The sequence below is a fragment of the Cetorhinus maximus genome, chromosome 21 (assembly GCF_964194155.1).
Source record: "Cetorhinus maximus chromosome 21, sCetMax3.hap1.1, whole genome shotgun sequence".
NCBI lineage: Eukaryota > Metazoa > Chordata > Chondrichthyes > Lamniformes > Cetorhinidae > Cetorhinus > Cetorhinus maximus.
In genome coordinates, this window is record NC_135899.1 from 2,569,293 (window position 1) to 2,589,520 (window position 20,228).

The window sequence follows — 20,228 nt, forward strand, 5'->3', positions numbered from 1 at the left end:
GCGCACAACCAACCTGAGTTCCGCAGGCATGGCCTTCACATCTGCGGAAACTCTGCAACTCTGCTTATGACAGCCTGGCTGGCATAGATCCACCAATCTTATCTTCAGGAGCAGCTGGTAGAAAGAAGTAGCTGTTGATAAGCCACAAGTCATAGTCTGGACCAGATAAGAGTCAAGATAAGAGATAAGAGACTCTGTGTATACATTGAATAGGAGTGGATAATATAACCATGTACGAGTCTCTCGAAGACAGTAGGATAGAACTAACAAACTAATTGTGTGTGTAAATGATTGTGCCCTGTAACGAAGTTAAAACATGTACAGATCGAAGATAATAGGATCAACCAAACTAATTATGTGTGTAAATGTGGGTCTTGTAACGAGGTTAAAAAATGTAGACATTGATCATTGGTGCATGCAAATAGAGTAAGATAAGGGACAAGTATAACAGAAGATAACAGAAGCAGCTGCAGCTACTGTGCATTTTCCTATTCTTAGCTTTTGGATCATCCCAGCTACAGCCTTAGTTTCTTTGGCTCAAGTTCATTGAGTCGAAGTGTGAGCTGGAGAAACATGGCAGCCAAGGCTATGCCAGCTTTGCATTGTTCTTCTGTTCCATGGCCAAGAGCAAGCAATGACGTAACAGCAGCTGTAGATACACTGGGATCTCTAGCTGTGAACCTGCACACGGGTGGCTCAGGCCACAGGGCTGGTTACCAATAGAAAGAAGCAGAAGTAGAAGTTGGCAGCCCCGTGCACCCCCCATCCCCTCCACCCCGCACCCAGAGTGGCCCTTTTCAGGGCAACATTCCTCAACTCCCTAGAATAAGGAAGGGGCTAGAAAAGATGCCATAAACATTGTCTGCTTTACCTCAGCGTTGCAGAATCTTTTCAGTGCAGAAGGAGGCCATTCAGCCCATCGAATCTGCATTGACTCTCTGAAAAAGCATTCTGCCTAGTCACAGCAGCTTCCCTTATCCCTGTAACTCACCACCACCTTCTCAAGGGGCAATTAGGGATGGTCAGTAAATGCTGGCCTAGCCAGCAATGCTCACATTCCAAGACCAAATAATTCATAAAATTAATTTGGGTTAGAAAAGAGGATGAAGTAAAGACATTAGGGAGATTCAGCAGCAGGTAGGCTTGAAGGCAGGACCTGGAGGAAAGCCACAAATAGTACTGAGGATCAGGCAGACAGGTGTCTGGAGGTGGCTTCCCTGTGACTGTCCAGGGTTTGCCCCTGAGTTCTCCAATTCTCACTCCCTCTCCAACCAACCCCCAGCCCACCAGAGCCACATTGAATAATGGGAGACAACTGCGGCCAGAGACCATCCTGAAAAGGGGTTTATTTTTCTAAAATTCTAACCTCTTCAGGGGCTGCCTCAAGATGGAGCTGGCCTCATGACCCCAGGCCTGTGGCGGCAGTGCAGATCTCAGTCACTGGAAGCCAGGGTCTGGCCTACCCTGCTCTGAAGAAGACTCATATTCTGGCTCGAAATGTTAACTCTGTTTCCCTCTCCACAGATGCTGCCAGACCTGCTGAGTTTTTCCAGCATTTTCTGCTCTTATTTCCAGCCTATTACCTGGCCACCCTTAGGATGATCTCCCAGGCGGGTGCCCTGACGGCCAGTCGGACCTGGAATGGCCCCACCCCTCGGTTAATTTTAAATGTCACCAAATTGCCGATGAGTGCAGTGGAAAAACTGACCCAGCAATGGTGCTCAGCTTTTGTCACTACTTGTTTCCTTTATTCTTTCATGGGATGTGGGTGTTGCTGGCAAGGTCAGCATTTGTTGCCCATCCCTAATTGTCCTGAGTGCTTTTCTTGGCCATTTAAAAGTCAACCGTATTGCTGTGTGGGTCAGGAGTCACATGTGGGCCAGGTTCCCTTCCCTAAAGGCAGATGGGTTTTTACAACAACTGATGATAAGTTTATCACCTAGGTTTATTAATTGGGCTAAATTCTAATCAGCTGCTGTGGTGAGATTTGAACCCATGTCCCCCAATAATCTTGTAGATTACTAGCCCAGTGACATTATCACTACACCATAGTCTCCCCTTGCTAGCAGGAAGTGTTAGCATTCTAATTATAATGTCAATGTGGTCATTTTGTGTGCAATTTCCGCACCAAAACTTCTGCCTCCTTTTGCTAAATCATTTGGGTGCAGTTGACGAAGAGGAACTGGAGTTTATTGTTTTAAAGTCAAATTAACTAACCCAGATAGCAACAAGCTCCAGGCAAAACTGTGGTCGGCAAATATGGCCAGTATTGTCAGCATCCATTTGGCACTAATTTTCTTTATGTTCATTTCGGGTAAGTGAATTTTCTGTTTGAAAAAAATTGCACTGAAGTGAGAGTGAGTATAAAAATGTTTAATTGCTGCATGTTTGATGAAGGGGTTTTCCACTTTCAGGACTCCTGGCACTGTTTTTCTTATTCTTTCATGGGGTATGGTTGTCGCCAGCTAGGCTAGCGTTTATTGACCATCCCTAATTGCCCTTGAGAAGGTGGGTGGTGAGCTGCCATCTTGAACCGCTGCAGTCCATGTGGTATAGGTACACCCACAGTGCTGTTAGGGAGGGAACTCCAGGATTTTGACTCAACGACAGTGAAGGAACGGCAATATATTTCTCAGGCATGCACAGGGCATGCAACTGGGGAAACCCCGCACCGATATTCCATGATTTTCTTTTGACCATCGAAATTAGCTGCAGGAGGGTCATAGTGTGGGGGCTGCGGAGGTTTCCCAATATGGGTTCTGAAGTGAAAAATCCCCATCCTGTGTGATTTTTAGACTGAAACACACACTTAGCAGGTCTGACCACATCTGCCGAGCATCATCAGAAGTGATGAAGTCATACGGACTCGAAACGTTAACTCTGTCTTCCTCTCTACAGATGCTGTCAGTCCCGCTGAGTTTTTCCAGCAATTTTTGTTTTTGTTTAAGATTTCCAGCATCCGCAGTATTTTGCTTTTATATTGATGTGTAATCTGTTCCTTTCCCCCCCCACCCCCCTCCAAAAAAATCCTTAACTTGTAGGAGGAATCTGTCTTTGGGGCACGCTGCTTGAAGATACAAATTCTGGACCACCTATTGATGATTCTGATTTCAAATTATCCTTCGATGATCCCGGGTCGGGATCAGGCATTGAAGATAGTAATGCAGGAAGTCACAATGGTTCCAATGGGACGACTCCCAAGAAGATACCAGCGTATGCTATTTTTTCTCTGGTGTTATTTCCTTGTGCAAAGCTCTTGGTTCTTTTTGGAATTGTGGTTTACTTTATAAGGAAGTGATAGATCCGCGATGTTTATGCACATGCAAAAAAAAAACCCGTTGAATGTTAGAATGTTACAGCACAGATTTCCAGCCATTCTACCTACCATACCTGTGCTAGCTCTTTAAATGAACTCTCTGATGAGTCCTGCTTTCTCCCTACAGCTCTGATGTTTATTTTTCCTTTTGAGGTATTTATCCAATTCTTGTCTTGCACTCATCAGGGCACTTTGCAAGGAAACCAGTATAAATTGTTGTTTTCCCCTTATATTGGTATTCTCGCAGAGCGTCCTGATGAGTGCAAGGTGAAAAGATTCGACATGTCTCTTTTCTCAGCAATATCCGAATCCATTTTGAAAGTTGCTCTTGAATCTGCGGTCACCACCCTTTCAGGGAGCGCGGTTCTTTGAGCACTTTTCTTCATTAGTTATAATAACAGTGGAGATGGACAAATTGAAAGGGCTCTTAGCTCAACAACCAAGAAGCATCCAATCGGATGTTTGCTTTCCAATTTATTGTGTAAAGCAGGGTGTCATGCAGGTGGAGACACCTGGCAACCAATAGGAGGAGAAGGTAGGGGAAAGTGGCAGCAGATTGGTTGAAGGTGGTCATGTGATGAAACATCCATTTAATCAGAGTTGGTGACACTGGCCAGACCCGAAATCTACCCTATAACAAAAGCCTGCATTTACATAGCACCTTTAATGTAGTAAAATGTTCTGAGTTGCTTTTCATGCGAGCAACTATCAAGCAAAATTTGATACCTAGTCTGTGAAGGAGATATTAGTACAGATAACCAAAAGCTTAGCCAAAGAGGTGATTTTCAAGAGCATCTTAAGGGGGTGAGGTAGGGTGCGGTGGGGTGGGTGATTAGGGAGGAGAGAGGTAGAGAGGGGAAGATGTTTAAGGAGGGAATTCCAGAGCTTAGGCCCAGGCAATTGAAGCCACAGATGCCAACTGGAGGAGCAGAGATATCTCAGAGGGCGGCAGGGCTGGACGAGGTCACAGGGACAGGGAGGGGCAAGGTCATTGATGGATTTATAAACAAGGATTGAGGCATTGCTGGACAATGTAGGTGTCGAAGGACTAAGACCTCACACTTAGTATTTATATTTTTATGACATATATATATATATCCTCATGACTAATTTCTAAATTTAAAAAATGACTGAAGCTATGACTGTCTGTGACCCTGAATAAGAAGAACTACCATGGCAGCATCGCAGAAACTTGTGCCTCGTTATCTCCGAAGAGGCGCTAACGGCCCCTGTGGGCTGCAAAGACCAAATTCAAAGAGAACCATAGAAAGGCCATCCGCATTTCATAATCCAAGCCCAGCCAACCAGGGCCTATTTGTCTTCTAGGACAAAGGATCTCACAACCTTCCTTTCAAGCCTTAACATTCAACATTTAACAATCTCAGGGGCCCAGACAAAGGGTTACACATCCTTTGTCAAAGACATTGTGAAGAGGTGGGAGTCATGTGACATGGATGCCTGTGGATGCCTTGTGGAACCAGTAATATTGGCCTGTGGAACTGAAAGCTCAGTCTGCCTTTTTACCATCTACAAGCAGCAGCAGAACAGAAAAGGATCTCTGCTTAGGTTTGAATGCCTGGCCCCATCTATATTGGCCCTGCTGGAACTTCTATTCCAGCACCTACAAGGCCGATTCACCTCTTCATGCCTATTTCATGGTGGAAGTTAACTCTATTGAATTATACAGCATCAGTTTTCTACCTGCCAACCCCTGTGAAGGAATATCTCATTGGACTTTGACTCTGGACTCCCGTGAAACAATATTTTTTTGCTCTGTGGTCTTTTCCCTGTAAATCTTCCTTTTCTATATCCCCTTTTACTCAATGAGTGAAAAGAAGGCAATGCTGCTATTCTCTCCTGTGTTTGAGTGTGTGCAAATAAACTAACCCTTTGAGTTTGTCTTATTTTGAGTTTGCTGTGGGGTTATTACGAAAAATTGGAACACACCAAAACTGAGGGGTTGGGAAATACGCCACCACTTATAAAGGGGGAAACAAATCAAAACACCTTTCTGTTTATGGATGGGTGGCGAGAGGAGAAATCAGGGCGGTTTGAATTATCCCCCCTCCTGTCGGTAACAGTAGGTCAGTGAACATAGGGGTGAAAGCTGAATGAGACTTGGTGTGAGATAGGATACGGGCAGCAGAGTTTTGGGCGAGCTTAAGCTTATAGAGGCCAGAAGATGGGAGGCCGGCCAGGAGTTATGCCTCAAAGTAACTGCAGCAGAAGATGAGCTGAGGCAGGGTGAATTTGACATTGTTACGGTGGTGGACAAAGGAAGACTTCTACACAGATGGCATTTTTCACAACCACAAGTTTGTGGAGTGTATTGTAACGTACGGAGGCAGAAGTAGACATTCTGCATGACTGTCACATTAGATCTTGCATTTAGTCAACAGCCATTCCTGTTTTTATAATCAGTTTTGTCATGTAATCAGAGACAATTTGTAACTTCCTTTTTTTAATATTCCTGACCAGTGCAGAGGAAGGAAACCACCATCAGATGGTTTCCTACCTCTTGTGCTGAGGGACTTGAAACCAAACAAAGCCTGTTGACAATGAGGAACAGGCCTTTTGCAATCTGTGCCTCAAGATGTGTTGCTGTATAGGCAAATGTTCAAACCAGGTGGTTCTTTTTGAAGGTTACATGTAGACACAAGGCCATTGTCAGGCAGGGAAAGATCAACACCACGTCGCACACTCCATTGTAAGGTTTGAGTTAATCAGGAGTCACAGGTTAACCAAAGAGGGGGTCAAGGTCATAAGTGATCTTGAAGTTGCTTATTAAGTTGCAACTGTGTAAATATAAGGCAGAGGGACGGTGGTTAGGCTGGTTGTCAGGAGATTGGAGGGTTTTAAAGGGACTTTGGTCTTTTTCGGGAGTTCCGGTTTAGTGTCTGTCTTGGGCGTTGGCACTACTGGGGGTTCCAGTTACTGTTGTGTGGTGTTATGGGTTGACAAGGCAACAGGCTGGCAATCTACACCTGAGGTTGGTGGACCCGGATGATAGGAATACTGCCTCCTGTAAGGGTCCCCTCCTGCCTCCATACCAGTTAGGCCTGCAGTGCTGTTGCCTGGTGGGTTGTTACAGATCATTTTAAATATAGCGGGCAGCCCTGTCTGGTTGCCTCCTGATTCTGCACTAAGGGTGGGTATGGGATCCAAACTGGCTGGAATCTCTCTGCTGGTCAGTTTGATGGTAGGCTCCATGTATTTTGGAACATTACTGCCCTATGATGAATGGTCAGTTCTCGCTATATCTCCCTGTGGCTTTTCAGCTAAGTGAGGCATCACCCTCACACTTTCTGGGCCAGTTTGGGAATATTCCTGGTTCCCACTTAAATTCGCCATAAAGCTGCCGGCTAGACCAATCAGTAGCTTCTGAGCTGGTGCCTTTGGATTGGGAGTAGGTGTCGTCCTAACTCACCCCTTTGCCCTGGAACACCACTCCCCTCAAGTGGAGGTGAAGCTCTGGCTATACTCCCTTATGGCCTTTCAAATGGGGGTGACCCCTCACTCCCTATCTGTTCATCGGTTGGGGGCTCCCTTTGTCCCTATTTAAATTTGGAAAGAAGGTTTCTGTCAGCCATACTTCAGGCAATTCCTTAACCTTGGTCTTTGCTGGTTTAATAACTTGCCTTCCTTCTGGCTTTTCGACTACGTGGGGTATCTCCCTCACTGGGTGGAATTTTCCGTGCCCACTGGCATCGGGCGTGTTTGGCAGCATAAGCGGACAGCCTGGTGAGAGGGCCAAAAATCGGTTTCACGACGTCATGAAACCAGTTTGCAATTGTCTGCTCTACCTGTCACTGGTGGGCCACATCTCCCGCCATCAGACACCGGGAACCTCATTGTATATCATAATAAGCCCTGCTTGCCGGAATCAGCATCCATGCTGGGTCATCCACATGGGTCAGCATGATTCTGCTCCGACATGTTTCACAAATGTACATCAGGGGATGTGTACCTGGCGAGCTGCACTTCACTCGGGACTTCAGGCAAAACTCACGGTCATCAGCGCCAGGCTTCACAGGCAGCACCACATCACTTTTCAGAGGACTTTGGGGCTGGTTTCTACCTACCAGACCAGCCATAAGGCAGGGGTGGCTTCTCAAGAGCTGCAGGGCTAGGGCTTGCTTGGGGAAGTGTGAATCTGGGACGAATCCACACACTACCCCTTTCCCTGCTTTGCAAAGTATCAGGTCCCTGTTTAATTCTGGGCTGTTTTGTGAGTCTCTTTTAAATTCTATTGCCCCCTTCCTGAACCTCTTTTAACTCTACTGGCCTGGCTTTGGCATTGTTACATTCAAGCAGCTCTTGCTGAATGGCTGTGGGTTTTATTTCACCCTTTTGGGCCTCCGGTCCTCCCCCAGCTCTCTGCGCTCCTGCAGATTTCTGCTGGTTGGCAATGGTCTCTTTTCTTTCGCTGGCCACCACTTTGCTGCCAGCCAAATCATTTCTGAGGAGGAAATCAGTTCCTGCTACTGGTAGTTCAGGGACAATTCCTACCGTGACAGGGCCTGAAGCAAGGTCACACTCTAGCTGGAGCCTGTGGAGGGGGGCAAACACAAATCCTCCTCCCACTCCTCTGGCCAGGGCTTTAGCCTTTAGGGAGGACTCGGTGGGGCGGTGGTGGTGGTGGTGGTGGGGTGGAGGGGTTGGTAGGTTTAGGTTTCCCTCCGACATTGGGGACTGAGTGGCCCCCATGCCCCAGAGAGGTACAAGGGACTTGCTCACATTTTGCGACAGATAGGTAGGTTCCTGAAAAGACAGAACTCCGGAAAGGAACTGCCTGAGTTTCCAGGTCGATAGGTGAGATCATGGCTATTTGCGGTGATGGCTGCATCCAGGCTGTGAGGATTCTCTGCTCCTCCAAGTGCATCCTCAGGCTGAAGGGTAAGCTGTTTTGTAAATTCCTCAAACAATATCGACTCCCGCAATCCCTGATAGATGCGTGGGATCTTTAGGGACCTTACCCATCGATCAAACGCGATTTGCTTCAGTAGTTCAAACTCAAGGTAGTTTTGCGTGGGCTTCTTGTGAGCATTTCAGAATTGCTGGTGATACACCTCCGGGACTAACTTGTAGTCACTTAAGGGTGGCAGCCTTGGTCGGCTCATAATTCATGGACACATCAGGAGTTGGCATGGACTAGACCTCTTGGGCTCTCCCTGACAGCTGCCCTTGAATTAAGAAGGTCCAGATGCCCGCTGGCCATTTTAGCTGCCCTGGTACTTTCTCAAAAGTGGCAAAAAAATGACTCCACATCACTCTCTTTGAATTTGGGAATGAATCTAACATACCTGAGGGCCTCAGAGAGTGGATCTGGGTTAGGGAGATCGGGAGTGCTATCGGGTAGAGAGAGATTCTCTCTTGTAGCTTCCAGCTGCCTGGTCTCTCTCTGTCTCCCTTTGAGCTGCTAGCCCCATTTCCAATTTTCAATGCTAGAATTCTCTTTCCCTTTCCTGTTCCCTTGCTCTCTCTCTCTCTCTGTCTCTCTCTCTCTTTCTCTCTTCTGAACTTTCCTTTCTCTCTCTCTTTCCCTCTCCTTAAATTCCAGTTGCATTCTGAGTTTTTCCAGCTCAGGTTTGCTTAGGGAAGGGAATTCGGGGTCATGGTGATGCCCCTCATCCACCTGTTCTATCGGATATGAGAGATCCAAATGTTTTACCAACAACTGGATCAGTTCACTTCAATTCATTTTAGTGGGTAACTTTAACTGTACCTCCCTAGCTACAGCTTTCAGTTGCTCTGTGCTATGGGATGCTAATGTTCCACCGTTTAGGTCTCCTTGCTTAATCCACATCTGGGCAGCAAAAGTTGCCATTTTTTTCAGTGTTAGGGAAAAGGAATTTGCTTGGTAATTTAATTGTTTTAAAATTTCCTTTTGGTTTCCAATTGGTTCTTTGGTATTAGACCTGGCTTGTGTCTTACTTGAACTCTGGTCAAGTTCAATGGGCGATCCCGGATTTGAGCTCCCAATTTCTGTTACGGACAGGAGGGGGGGGGGTTTGATTTGTTGTGATTTGTTTCCTGCTTTATAAGTGGTCGCATAGCCCCAACTCTCAGTTTCTGTGTGACTGAATTTTCTTTTAATAACCTCACACCAAACTCGAGATAGGATGAACCAAAAAAGAGTTAGTTTATTGCACACATTCAAAATGCAAAAGGAGGGTCACAACTCACCTCCACACTCAGACAGTAAAAGAGGGATGGAGGACATAAGGTTTTACAGAGCAGAGACCATAGAGGAAAAAAATGTTTTTTCACATGGGTTCCAGAGTCCAGAATCAAAGTCCAATTAGGTATTCCTTCACTGAGGTTGGAGGGCTGACAAACGATGTTGGATAATTCATTTGTCTGGTGGTGTTGACTTCATGCGATGAGATAGGCACTCAGAGTTGAATCAGTCATGTAGGTGACTTTCCAGCAGAAGCAGCATAGATGGGGGTCAGGTATTCCACCTGGGAAGAGCTCCTTGTCTGTGAGGCTGCTAGTTAGATGGAAAACAGCAGACTGAGCTATGCAGTTCAGCCAGGCAATATTACTTGTTCCACAAGCCAGTGGCCCAAGTCACATGACTCCCACCTCTCCACCAGATCTTTAACAAAGACAATCCATCATCTGGATCCCAAAGGCTGTTAAGTGTCTCCGCTATTAGGGGTTGAAAGGAAGTTTGAAGGCCTTTTTCTTAGCAAATGATCCATCTCCTTCTCGGGCCAGCCTGGGTGATTAAATGCAGATGACTTTTGTACAGCTCTCTTTGAAGTTGGGCTGAACGTCCACAGGGGGTCATTGGTGGCTCCTCAGAGATAACAAGGTGCGAGTTTTCTTAAAACTGTCAAGTGGCTTGTTTGGTTCAGGAGTCACAGACAGACAAAGTTTCATCCATTTTAAAGATCTTTGTTCAGTTTTAAAATTTTAGAAATATCAATGAGCATATCTATATATATATATAATTAAAATATACAGTGTGAGGTCTTAGTCCCTCACAGTGGGTATATGGAACTAAGACACAAATCAGTCATGATCTCAATGATTGGCCAAACCGGCCTGAGGATCTAAATAGCTTCCTCCTGTTCCCATGTTCCTGAACAAGTTTTGACACTGAGGCACATAAGGACAGGAACTTGCTTAAAGTGTTGGCTTTAAGGAGCACACGAAAGGGTGGGAGTGCGAGAGGTAGAGAGATGGACTTTTGTACACAAACTGCAGAAGGCACGGCTATCAATGGTGCAGAAATTAAAGTATCTCAGAAGCCAACAGTGGGGATCGCAGCCACATGCAAGGCTCTTCTCACATCATGCTCACATCTTGAGGTGGACAGGCTCTGGAGCAAGAGTTATGGGGTCACAACCAAGGGCAGGGACCCTGTCTGACACTCATCTGCAACGTCAAAAGAAGACTGAAGCCAATTCTGGCACTTTACACTGCTGCTCTGGATGAGGCCAGCCACCTCAGAGCACAGCAGGAGTCAAAGCTGTTCTGCACAGCCCAGTGGTACCAGCACAGGAAGACACATATGCCCAGTAAGCCACTGGGAGCTTTTTTCCCCTTTATTCTTTCATGGGATGTGGGCACACTGTTGCCCATGTCCTGAATGGCTTGCTATGCTATTTCAGAGTCAACCACATTACTGTAGGTCTGGAGTCACATTGTTGGCCAGATTTCCTTCCCTAAAAGGCATTAGTGAACCAGATAGGCTTTTACAATGATAATTGTCATGGTCACCGTTATTGAGACTAGCTTTTAATTCCAGGTTTATGAATTGAATATAAATTCCACCAGTTAGCATGGCAGGATTAGAACCCATGTCTCCAGAGAATTATCCTGGGCCTCTAATCTAATGAAATTACCGCTACACCACCATCTCCCCTCAATAGGATAGAGAGGAAGTGTTTGTAATCAAGGCAAACAGCCATTAAAATGATAGCAGCCAGTGGCTTTTGAAGTTAGCTCTGGTTAATTCAACAGCACTATTACTTCTAGGTCAGAAGGTTGTCAGTTCAGGTCTGACTCCAGAGACTTGAATACAAAATCTAAGCTGATCCTCTGAGTGTTGTGCTGTTGGAGGCACTGCCTTTTTTGGATGAGATGTTCAAATAAGGCCCTGACTGCCACCCTCATGTGTCTGTAAAATATCCTGGGACATTATTCTGCAGAGAGGTCCTCCCCAGTTTTCAAGTCAATATTTATACCTGAACCAACATCACTAAAGCAGACTGCCTGGTCATTTGCAACAAGGCTGCTTTCGGGATCTTGCTGTGCACAAACTGCCTGCCGTGTTTCCTCCATTGCAACAACAACTTACATTTATATGGTGCTTTTAATGTATTACAACATCACAAGTCACTTCACAGGCGCATTTAGAAAACAAAATATGACTCTGAGCCACTTAAAGGGATATTAGGTCAGGTGGCCAAAGCTTGGTCAAAGAGGAAGGGTTTACAGAGTGTCTGAAAGGGGGGAAAGTGAGGTAGAGAGGTAATGAGGTTTAGGGAGGGAATGCCAGAGCTTAGAATCTAGGCAAATGAAAGCACGATCACCAGTGGTGGGCCAATTACAATCGGGGGTGCACAAGAGGCCAGGGTTAGAGGAGCGCAGGGTTGTGGGGCTAGAGGAGAGGAGAGAGGTCATGGAGGGATTTGAAAGCAAGGAAAGGATGAGAATTTTAAAATCAAGGTGCTGCTGGACTGGAAGCCAGTGTAGGTCAGTGAGCGCTGGGGTGATAGGGGAATGGGACTTGCTGAGAGTATACACACGGGCAGCAGAGTTTTAGATGGCCTTAAGTGTGCAGAGGGTAAAATGTGGGAGACCAGCCAGGAGCGGGTTGGAATAACAACAACACTTCAAAAGTACTTCATTGGCTGTAAAGCACTTTGAGATTTTACATGACGTTCTAAAGGCACCGTATAAATAAATTCATGTTCACTCTTTCTGTAAGTGACAAATTCTGCAACATTCCTCATTTCTCAATCCATATACACTGGCCAACAGAGGGTGATATTGTGCTTCCTAATGAACTGAATTATGAACATTGACATCACCGTCAGTGACAGACAGGGGTACTGCTGTTTGATACGTGGTATTGCAATTTCTCTGCTCATTAAGGACTTAAACCATTTAAAACAAAGGTGACAATGATGGAAGAAGTAATGTTCTGCAGATACTTCAGGAATCTGCGATAATAATTATTATAGCGTAGCTTTTAAAAGACAATGATCTCTTTTCAGTATTCCTTTTGAGACAAAACTCCCCCTTTAACATAAATTTACTTGTTTATTTAGTACTTCCCCCCCCCACCAAAGTCTATTTTCTATGGAAAGCACTGTGTGTTATCTGTATTATGACTATGTTTTAATTGTAAACTCCACAATTTCCTTATCAGATCAATAATTTGTCTCTTTTGCTTTCCAGCTTAAATCTGGTCATTAAGCATTCAATTTGATGATATACAAAGGCTTCCTCACTATCTCTATAACCCCCCATCCAGCCCTACAAACCTCCATGATATCTCAGCTCCTCCGACCTACTCTGCTGTGTATTCCGGATTTTAAATATTCCAAAACTGGCCAGCGTGCTGTCCACTGCCAAGACCCTAAACTGTGGAATTCAATTCCTAAAACTCTCCATCTCCGTACCTTTCTCCTCCTTTAAGATGCCCCTTAAACTTACTTCATTAATCAAACTTTTTGGTCACCTGTCTCAATTATCACCTTGTGTGGTTTTTTTGTCAAATTGTGTTGGACTTTGTTTCTTTGAAGGTGCCCTGCGATGTTTTAGTAGGTTTAAAGGCAAATTGTATAAATGCAAGTTGTTGCTGACATCTCAATATCTCTGACCATCTGGTGAAATAAAAAACAAGAAAAACGTAAAGAATTAACACTGGACGCAATATAAATCTGAAGCGAAAACAGAAAATGCTGGAAATACTCAGCAGGTCAGGCAGCATCTGTGGAGAGAAAATCAAAGTTAACGTTTTAGGTCTGTGACCTTTCATCTGAATCCTTTCTTCAGTTCAATATTTCCATTTATCATCTTTAGCTGCATATATATTTGTATATCAAAACCTCTCCAATCTTTGCATTCATGTATGTCAGCTGTGGCTCAGTTGGTAGCCATTTGCCTCTGACTCAGAAGGTTCTAGGTTCAAGTTCCCTCTCCAGGGCTTGAGTTCGATAATCAAGGCTGATGCCCTGGGGGAGTGGCGGACTGTTGGAGGTACTGCACTGCCTTTCTAGGTCAGATGTCAAATTGAAGTTCCGGGTGGGTGTGAAAGATCCGAAGACGTTATTTCGAAGAAGAACAGGGGAGTTCTCCCCAATGTCCTGATCGACCTTATTCCATCAATCGACATCACAGGAACAAGTTATCTGATCGCTTTTGCATTGTTGTTTGTGGGAGCTTGCTGTGCGCAAATTGGCTGCTGTGTTTCCTACATTACAACATTTTGGTATGCAGATACAGCAAGTGATTAGAAAGGCGAATGGAATGTTGTCATTTATTGCGAGGGGCGTGCAATATAAAAAGAGGGAAGTTTTGCTACCGCTGTACAGGGCACTGATGAGACCACATCTGGAGTACTGTGCAAGGTTTGGTCTCTTTATTTAAGAAAGGAGGTAACTGCATTGGGAGCAGTTCAGAGCTTCACCCAGCTGATACCTGGGATGCTTGTGTAATTGAAACGTATAAGATCCTGAGGGGACTTGACAGGATGGATGCAGAAAGGATGTTTCCCCTTGTGGAGAGACTAGAATTAGGGAGCACAGTTTAAAAATCTGTGGTTTCCCACTTAAGACAGAGCAGAGAAGACTCTCTGAGAGAGTCGCGGGTCTTTGGGACTGTCTGCCCCAGGGGGCAGTGGATGCATGGTCATTAAAAATTTTTGACTAACATAGGGGGCCAAAGGTTATCAGGGCAGAATATGGAATTGACAGCACAATCGGATCAGCCGTGATCTTATTGAATGGCGGAGCAGGATGAAGGGGCCGAGTGGCCTACTCCTGCACCCAATTCATATGCAACACCTCAAAAACGCACTTAATTAGTTTTTAAAGTGTTTTGAGGCTGTGCAGCAGTGGCGAAAAGTGCTGTATGAAAACAACATTTTCCTATCAGTATTTGTATGTTTTCCCATCTGGAGAGCAGGAGCTGGACACAGAGCGTGTGACTATCAGATTATTAATCTATTTAATAGTAAGACAGGCATCAGGAACTGGGCACAGAGCGTGTGAATTTTAGATTATTAATCTATTTAATAGTAAAACAGGCATCAGGAACTGGGCACAGTGTGTGAGTATCAGATTATTAATCTATTTAATAGTAAGACAGGCATCAGGAACTGGGCACAGAGCGTGTGAATTTTAGATTATTAATATATTTCAAAGTAAAATGGACAGAAGGAACTGGGCACAGAGTGTGTGAATATCAGATTATTAAAATATTTTATAGTTAAACAGAGAGTAGGAACTGGGCACAGAGTGTGTGAATATCAGATTATTAAAATATTTTATAGTAAAACAGAGAGTAGGAACTGGGCACAGAGTGTGTGAGTATCAGATTATTAATATATTTAATAGTAAAACAGACATCAGGAACTGGGCACAGAGTGTGTGAGTATCAGATTATTAAAATATTTTATAGTTAAACAGAGAGTAGGAACTGGGCACAGAGTGTGTGAATATCAGATTATTAAAATATTTTATAGTTAAACAGAGAGTAGGAACTGGGCACAGAGTGTGTGAATATCAGATTATTAAAATATTTTATAGTAAAACAGAGAGTAGGAACTGGGCACAGAGTGTGTGAGTATTAGATTATTAATATATTTCATAGTAAAACAGACATCAGGAACTGGGCACAGAGTGTGTGAGTATCAGATTATTAATATATTTAATAGTAAAACAGAGAGTAGGAACTGGGCACAGAGTGTGTGAGTATTAGATTATTAATATATTTAATAGTAAAACAGACATCAGGAACTGGGCACAGAGTGTGTGAGTATCAGATTATTAATATATTTAATAGTAAAACAGACATCAGGAACTGGGCACAGAGTGTGTGAGTATCAGATTATTAATATATTTAATAGTAAAACAGAGAGTAGGAACTGGGCACAGAGTGTGTGAGTATTAGATTATTAATATATTTAATAGTAAAACAGACATCAGGAACTGGGCACAGAGTGTGTGAGTATCAGATTATTAATATATTTAATAGTAAAACAGACATCAGGAACTGGGCACAGAGTGTGTGAGTATCAGATTATTAATATATTTAATAGTAAAACAGACATCAGGAACTGGGCACAGAGTGTGTGAGTATTAGATTATTAATATATTTAATAGTAAAACAGACATCAGGAACTGGGCACAGAGTGTTTGAGTATCAGACTATCAGGATATTTAATAGTAAAACAGGCAGCAGGAGCTGAGCATCATTTATTAATCTATCTTTTTACAGCTTGTATGATGCAGCCCCGTGTTCACTGGTGCGTCGATCTGTCACTGATAATCTGTCTGTGTCAGCTGGTCATTTCGCATCTCACTTTCGGTGAGTGTTTGTGTCCCATTGAGAGCTCAGGAGCTGCACAGACCCAAACACAGCCACACACACCCTGGTTCCGCTTTCCCTGCCTCTCCGCCCAGGATTTATTGCCCCCTCCACACCCCGAGAGAGGGGGTTTTGGCAGCAGAAGCAGGAATTTGTTGTCCGATGTGAGCCCCTCTCCCCTTGGGGCTTGAGTAGCTGCGATGAGCCGGCCGGAGCTGCCCCAGCCCCAGCCCCGGGACCGGGACCGGCTGCGGGAGCGCTGCCTGCCCCGCGCCTTCCTGCTCAGCCTGCGGACCCTCTTCGACATCCTGGACCAGGAGGGTCGGGGCTCGGTGGACCTGCGGGAGATCGAGAGCCGCTGGCGGGGGGAAGGCAGCCGGGAGCCGGGGCTGCCGCCGGGGCTGATGCCCTGCCTCCGCCGGGTGGCAGCGCCCAGCGGGCAGCTCACCTTCCCCCGCCTGTTGGCCGGCATCAGGACGGCGCTGCAGCAAGAGACCGAGAGCCAGGGTCCGGGAGGCGGCCAGGAGCAGCAGCGGACAGTCCTGGGCACCTCCCAGCTCAGGGACACGGGGGGCAAAGGAGGCGAGAAGCAGCCGACAGACAACAAGAGGTGGGCAAAAGGTGAGTGAATGTCACATTGTGAACAGGTTGTTCACAAACATCCCAGTAACAGGTAGCAGGAGCTGGACACAGAGTGTGTGAGTATCAGATTATTAATATATTTAATAGTAAAACAGGCAGCAGGAGCTGGACACAGAGTGTGTGAGTATCAGATTATTAATATATTTAATAGTAAAACAGGCAGCAGGAGCTGGACACAGAGTGTGTGAGTATCAGATTATTAATATATTTAATAGTAAAACAGGCAGCAAAAGCTGGACAGAGAGTGTGTGAGTATCAGGTTATTAATATATTTAATAGTAAAACAGGCAGCAAAAGCTGGACAGAGAGTGTGTGAGTATCAGATTATTAATATATTTAATAGTAAAACAGGCAGCAGGAGCTGGACACAGAGTGTGTGAGTATCAGATTATTAATATATTTAATAGTAAAACAGGCAACAGGAGCTGGACACAGAGTGTGTGAGTATCAGACTATTAATATATTTAATAGTAAAACAGGCAGCAGGAGCTGGACACAGAGTGTGTGAGTATCAGACTATTAATATAATTAATAGTAAAACAGGCAGCTGGAGCTGGACACAGAGTGTGTGAGTATCAGATTATTAATATATTTAATAGTAAAACAGGCAGCAAGAGCTGGACACATGGTGTGTGAGTATCAGATTATTAATATATTTAATAGTAAAACAGGTAGCAGGAGCTGGACACAGAGTGTGTGAGTATCAGATTATTAATATATTTAATATTAAAACAGGCAGCAGGAGCTGGACACAGAGTGTGTGAGTATCAGATTATTAATATATTTAATAATAAAACAGGCAGCAGGAGCTAGGCAAAGAGTGTGTGAGTATCAGATTATTAATATATTTAATAGTAAAACAGGCAGCAGGAGCTGGACACAGACTGTGTGAGTATCAGATTATTAATATATTTAATAGTAAAACAGGCAGCAGGAGCTGGACACAGATTGTGTGAGTATCAGATTATTAATATATTTAATAGTAAAACAGGCAGCAGGAGCTGGACACAGAGTGTGTGAGTATCAGATTATTAATATATTTAATAGTAAAACAGGCAGCAGCAGCTGGACACAGAGTGTGTCAGTATCAGATTATTAATATATTTAATAGTAAAACAGACAGCAGGAGCTGGGCACAGAGTGTGTGAGTATCAGATTATTAATATATTTAATAGTAAAACAGGTAGCAGGAGCTGGACACAGAGTGTGTATCAGATTATTAATATGTTTAATATTAAAACAGGCAGCAGGAGCTGGACACAGAATGTGTGAGTATCAGATTATTAATATATTTAATAGTTAAACAGGCAGCAGGAGCTGGACACAGAGTGTGTGAGTATCAGATTATTAATATATTTAATAGTAAAACAGGCAGCAGGAGCTGGACATAGAGTGTGTGAGTATCAGATTATTAATATATTTAATAATAAAACAGGCAGCAGGAGCTGGACACAGAGTGTGTGAGTATCAGATTATTAATATATTTAATAGTAAAACAGGCAGCAGGAGCTGGACACAGAGTGTGTGAGTATCAGATTATTAATATATTTAATAGTAAAACAGGTAGCAGGAGCTGGACACAGAGTGTGTGAGTATCAGATTATTAATATATTTAATATTAAAACAGGCAGCAGGAGCTGGACACAGAGTGTGTGAGTATCAGATTATTAATATATATAATAATAAAACAGGCAGCAGGAGCTAGGCAAAGAGTGTGTGAGTATCAGATTATTAATATATTTAATAGTAAAACAGGCAGCAGGAGCTGGACACAGACTGTGTGAGTATCAGATTATTAATATATTTAATAGTAAAACAGGCAGCAGGAGCTGGACACAGATTGTGTGAGTATCAGATTATTAATATATTTAATAGTAAAACAGGCAGCAGGAGCTGGGCACAGAGTGTGTGAGTATCAGATTATTAATATATTTAATAGTAAAACAGGCAGCAGCAGCTGGACACAGAGTGTGTCAGTATCAGATTATTAATATATTTAATAGTAAAACAGACAGCAGGAGCTGGGCACAGAGTGTGTGAGTATAAGATTATTAATATATTTAATAGTAAAACAGGCAGCAGGAGCTGGACACAGAGTGTGTATCAGATTATTAATATGTTTAATATTAAAACAGGCAGCAGGAGCTGGACACAGAATGTGTGAGTATCAGATTATTAATATATTTAATAGTAAAACAGGCAGCAGGAGCTGGGCAAAGAGTGTGTGAATATCAGATTATTAATATATTTAATAGTAAAACAGGCAGCAGGAGCTGGACACAGACTGTGTGAGTATCAGATTATTAATATATTTAATAGTAAAACAGGCAGCACGAGCAGGACACAGAGTGTGTGAGTATCAGATTATTAATATATTTAAAAGTAAAACAGGCAGCAGGAGCTGGACACAGAGTGTGTGAGTATCAGATTATTAATATATTTAATAGTAAAACAGAGAGCAGGAAATGGGAACAGAGTGTGTGAGTATCAGATTATTAATATATTTAATAGTAAAACAGGCAGCAGGAGCTGGACACAGAGTGTGTGAGTATCAGATTATCAATATATATAATAGTAAAACAGACAGCAGGAGTTGGACACAGAGTTTGTGAGTATCAGATTATTAATATATTTAATAGTAAAACAGGCAGCAGGATCTGGACACAGAGTGTGTGAGTATCAGATTATTAATATATTTAATAGTCCAACAGGCAGCAGGAGCTGGACACAGAGTGTGTGAGTATCAGATTCTTAATATATTTAATAGTAAAACAGGCAGGAGGAGCTGGACACAGAGTGTGTGAGTATCAGATTATTAATATATTTAATAATAAAACAGGCAGCAGGAGCTGGACACAGAGTGTGTGATTATCAGATTATTAATATATTTAATAGTAAAACAGGCAGCAGTAGCTGGACGCAGAGTGTGTGAGTATCAGATTCTTAATATATTTAATAGTAAAACAGGCAGCAGGAGCTGGACACAGAGTGTGTGAGTATCAGATTATTATATATTTAATATTAAATCAGGCAGCAGGAGCTGGACACAGAGTGTGTGATTATCAGATTATTAATATATTTAATTGTGAAACAGGCAGCAGGTGCTGGACACAGAGTGTGTGTGTATCAGATTATTAATATATTTAATAGTAAAACAAAGAGCAGGAGCTGGACACAGAGTGTGTGAGTATCAGATTATTAATATATTTAATTGTGAAACAGGCATCAGGTGCTGGACACAGAGTGTGTGTGTATCAGATTATTAATATATTTAATAGTAAAACAAAGAGCAGGAGCTGGTCACAGAGTGTGTGAGTATCAGATTATTAATATATTTAGTAGTAAAACAGGCAGCAGGAGCTGGACACAGAGTGTGTGAGTATCAGATTATTAATATATTTAATAGTTAAACAGGCAGCAGGAGCTGGGCACAGAGTGTGTGAATATCAGATTATTAATATATTTAAAAGTAAAACAGAGCAGGAACTGGATGCAAAGTGTCTGATTTTAATACTTTAAATACTTTCTAATTAATAGACCCAAGAGAGACAGGACGAATTTGATACAGACAGAGTGAATAACAAATTATTAGTAATAAAGGTATACTAGTCTGGCAATAGAAACTGGGAACTCACCATAAGTATCAACTCTTTGGGCAAATATGTAATTAAAACTGTGAGAACAGAGGGCAAGATATCCCTGCTGGTTTTAAAATTAT

General features: G+C 43.4%; 1 protein-coding gene and 1 long non-coding RNA gene across 2 annotated transcripts in view; both read left to right on the forward strand.

The window, feature by feature from the left end:
• Positions 1-2,210: 2,210 nt before the first annotated feature.
• Positions 2,211-5,220, forward strand: LOC144695310 (uncharacterized). The gene is made up of 2 exons (XR_013579928.1): positions 2,211-2,314; positions 3,042-5,220. It is a non-coding gene; the product is annotated as an uncharacterized LOC144695310 (long non-coding RNA).
• A 10,670-nt stretch (positions 5,221-15,890) lies between these two features.
• The window catches only part of LOC144695572 (suppressor APC domain-containing protein 2-like), a 60,548-nt gene continuing 56,210 nt past the window's right edge, over positions 15,891-20,228 (forward strand). The window contains exon 1 of the mRNA XM_078566458.1: positions 15,891-16,489. Coding sequence (XP_078422584.1) covers positions 16,069-16,489 — 421 coding nt within the window. The 5' untranslated portion in view covers positions 15,891-16,068. The remainder of the gene's footprint in view (positions 16,490-20,228) is intronic.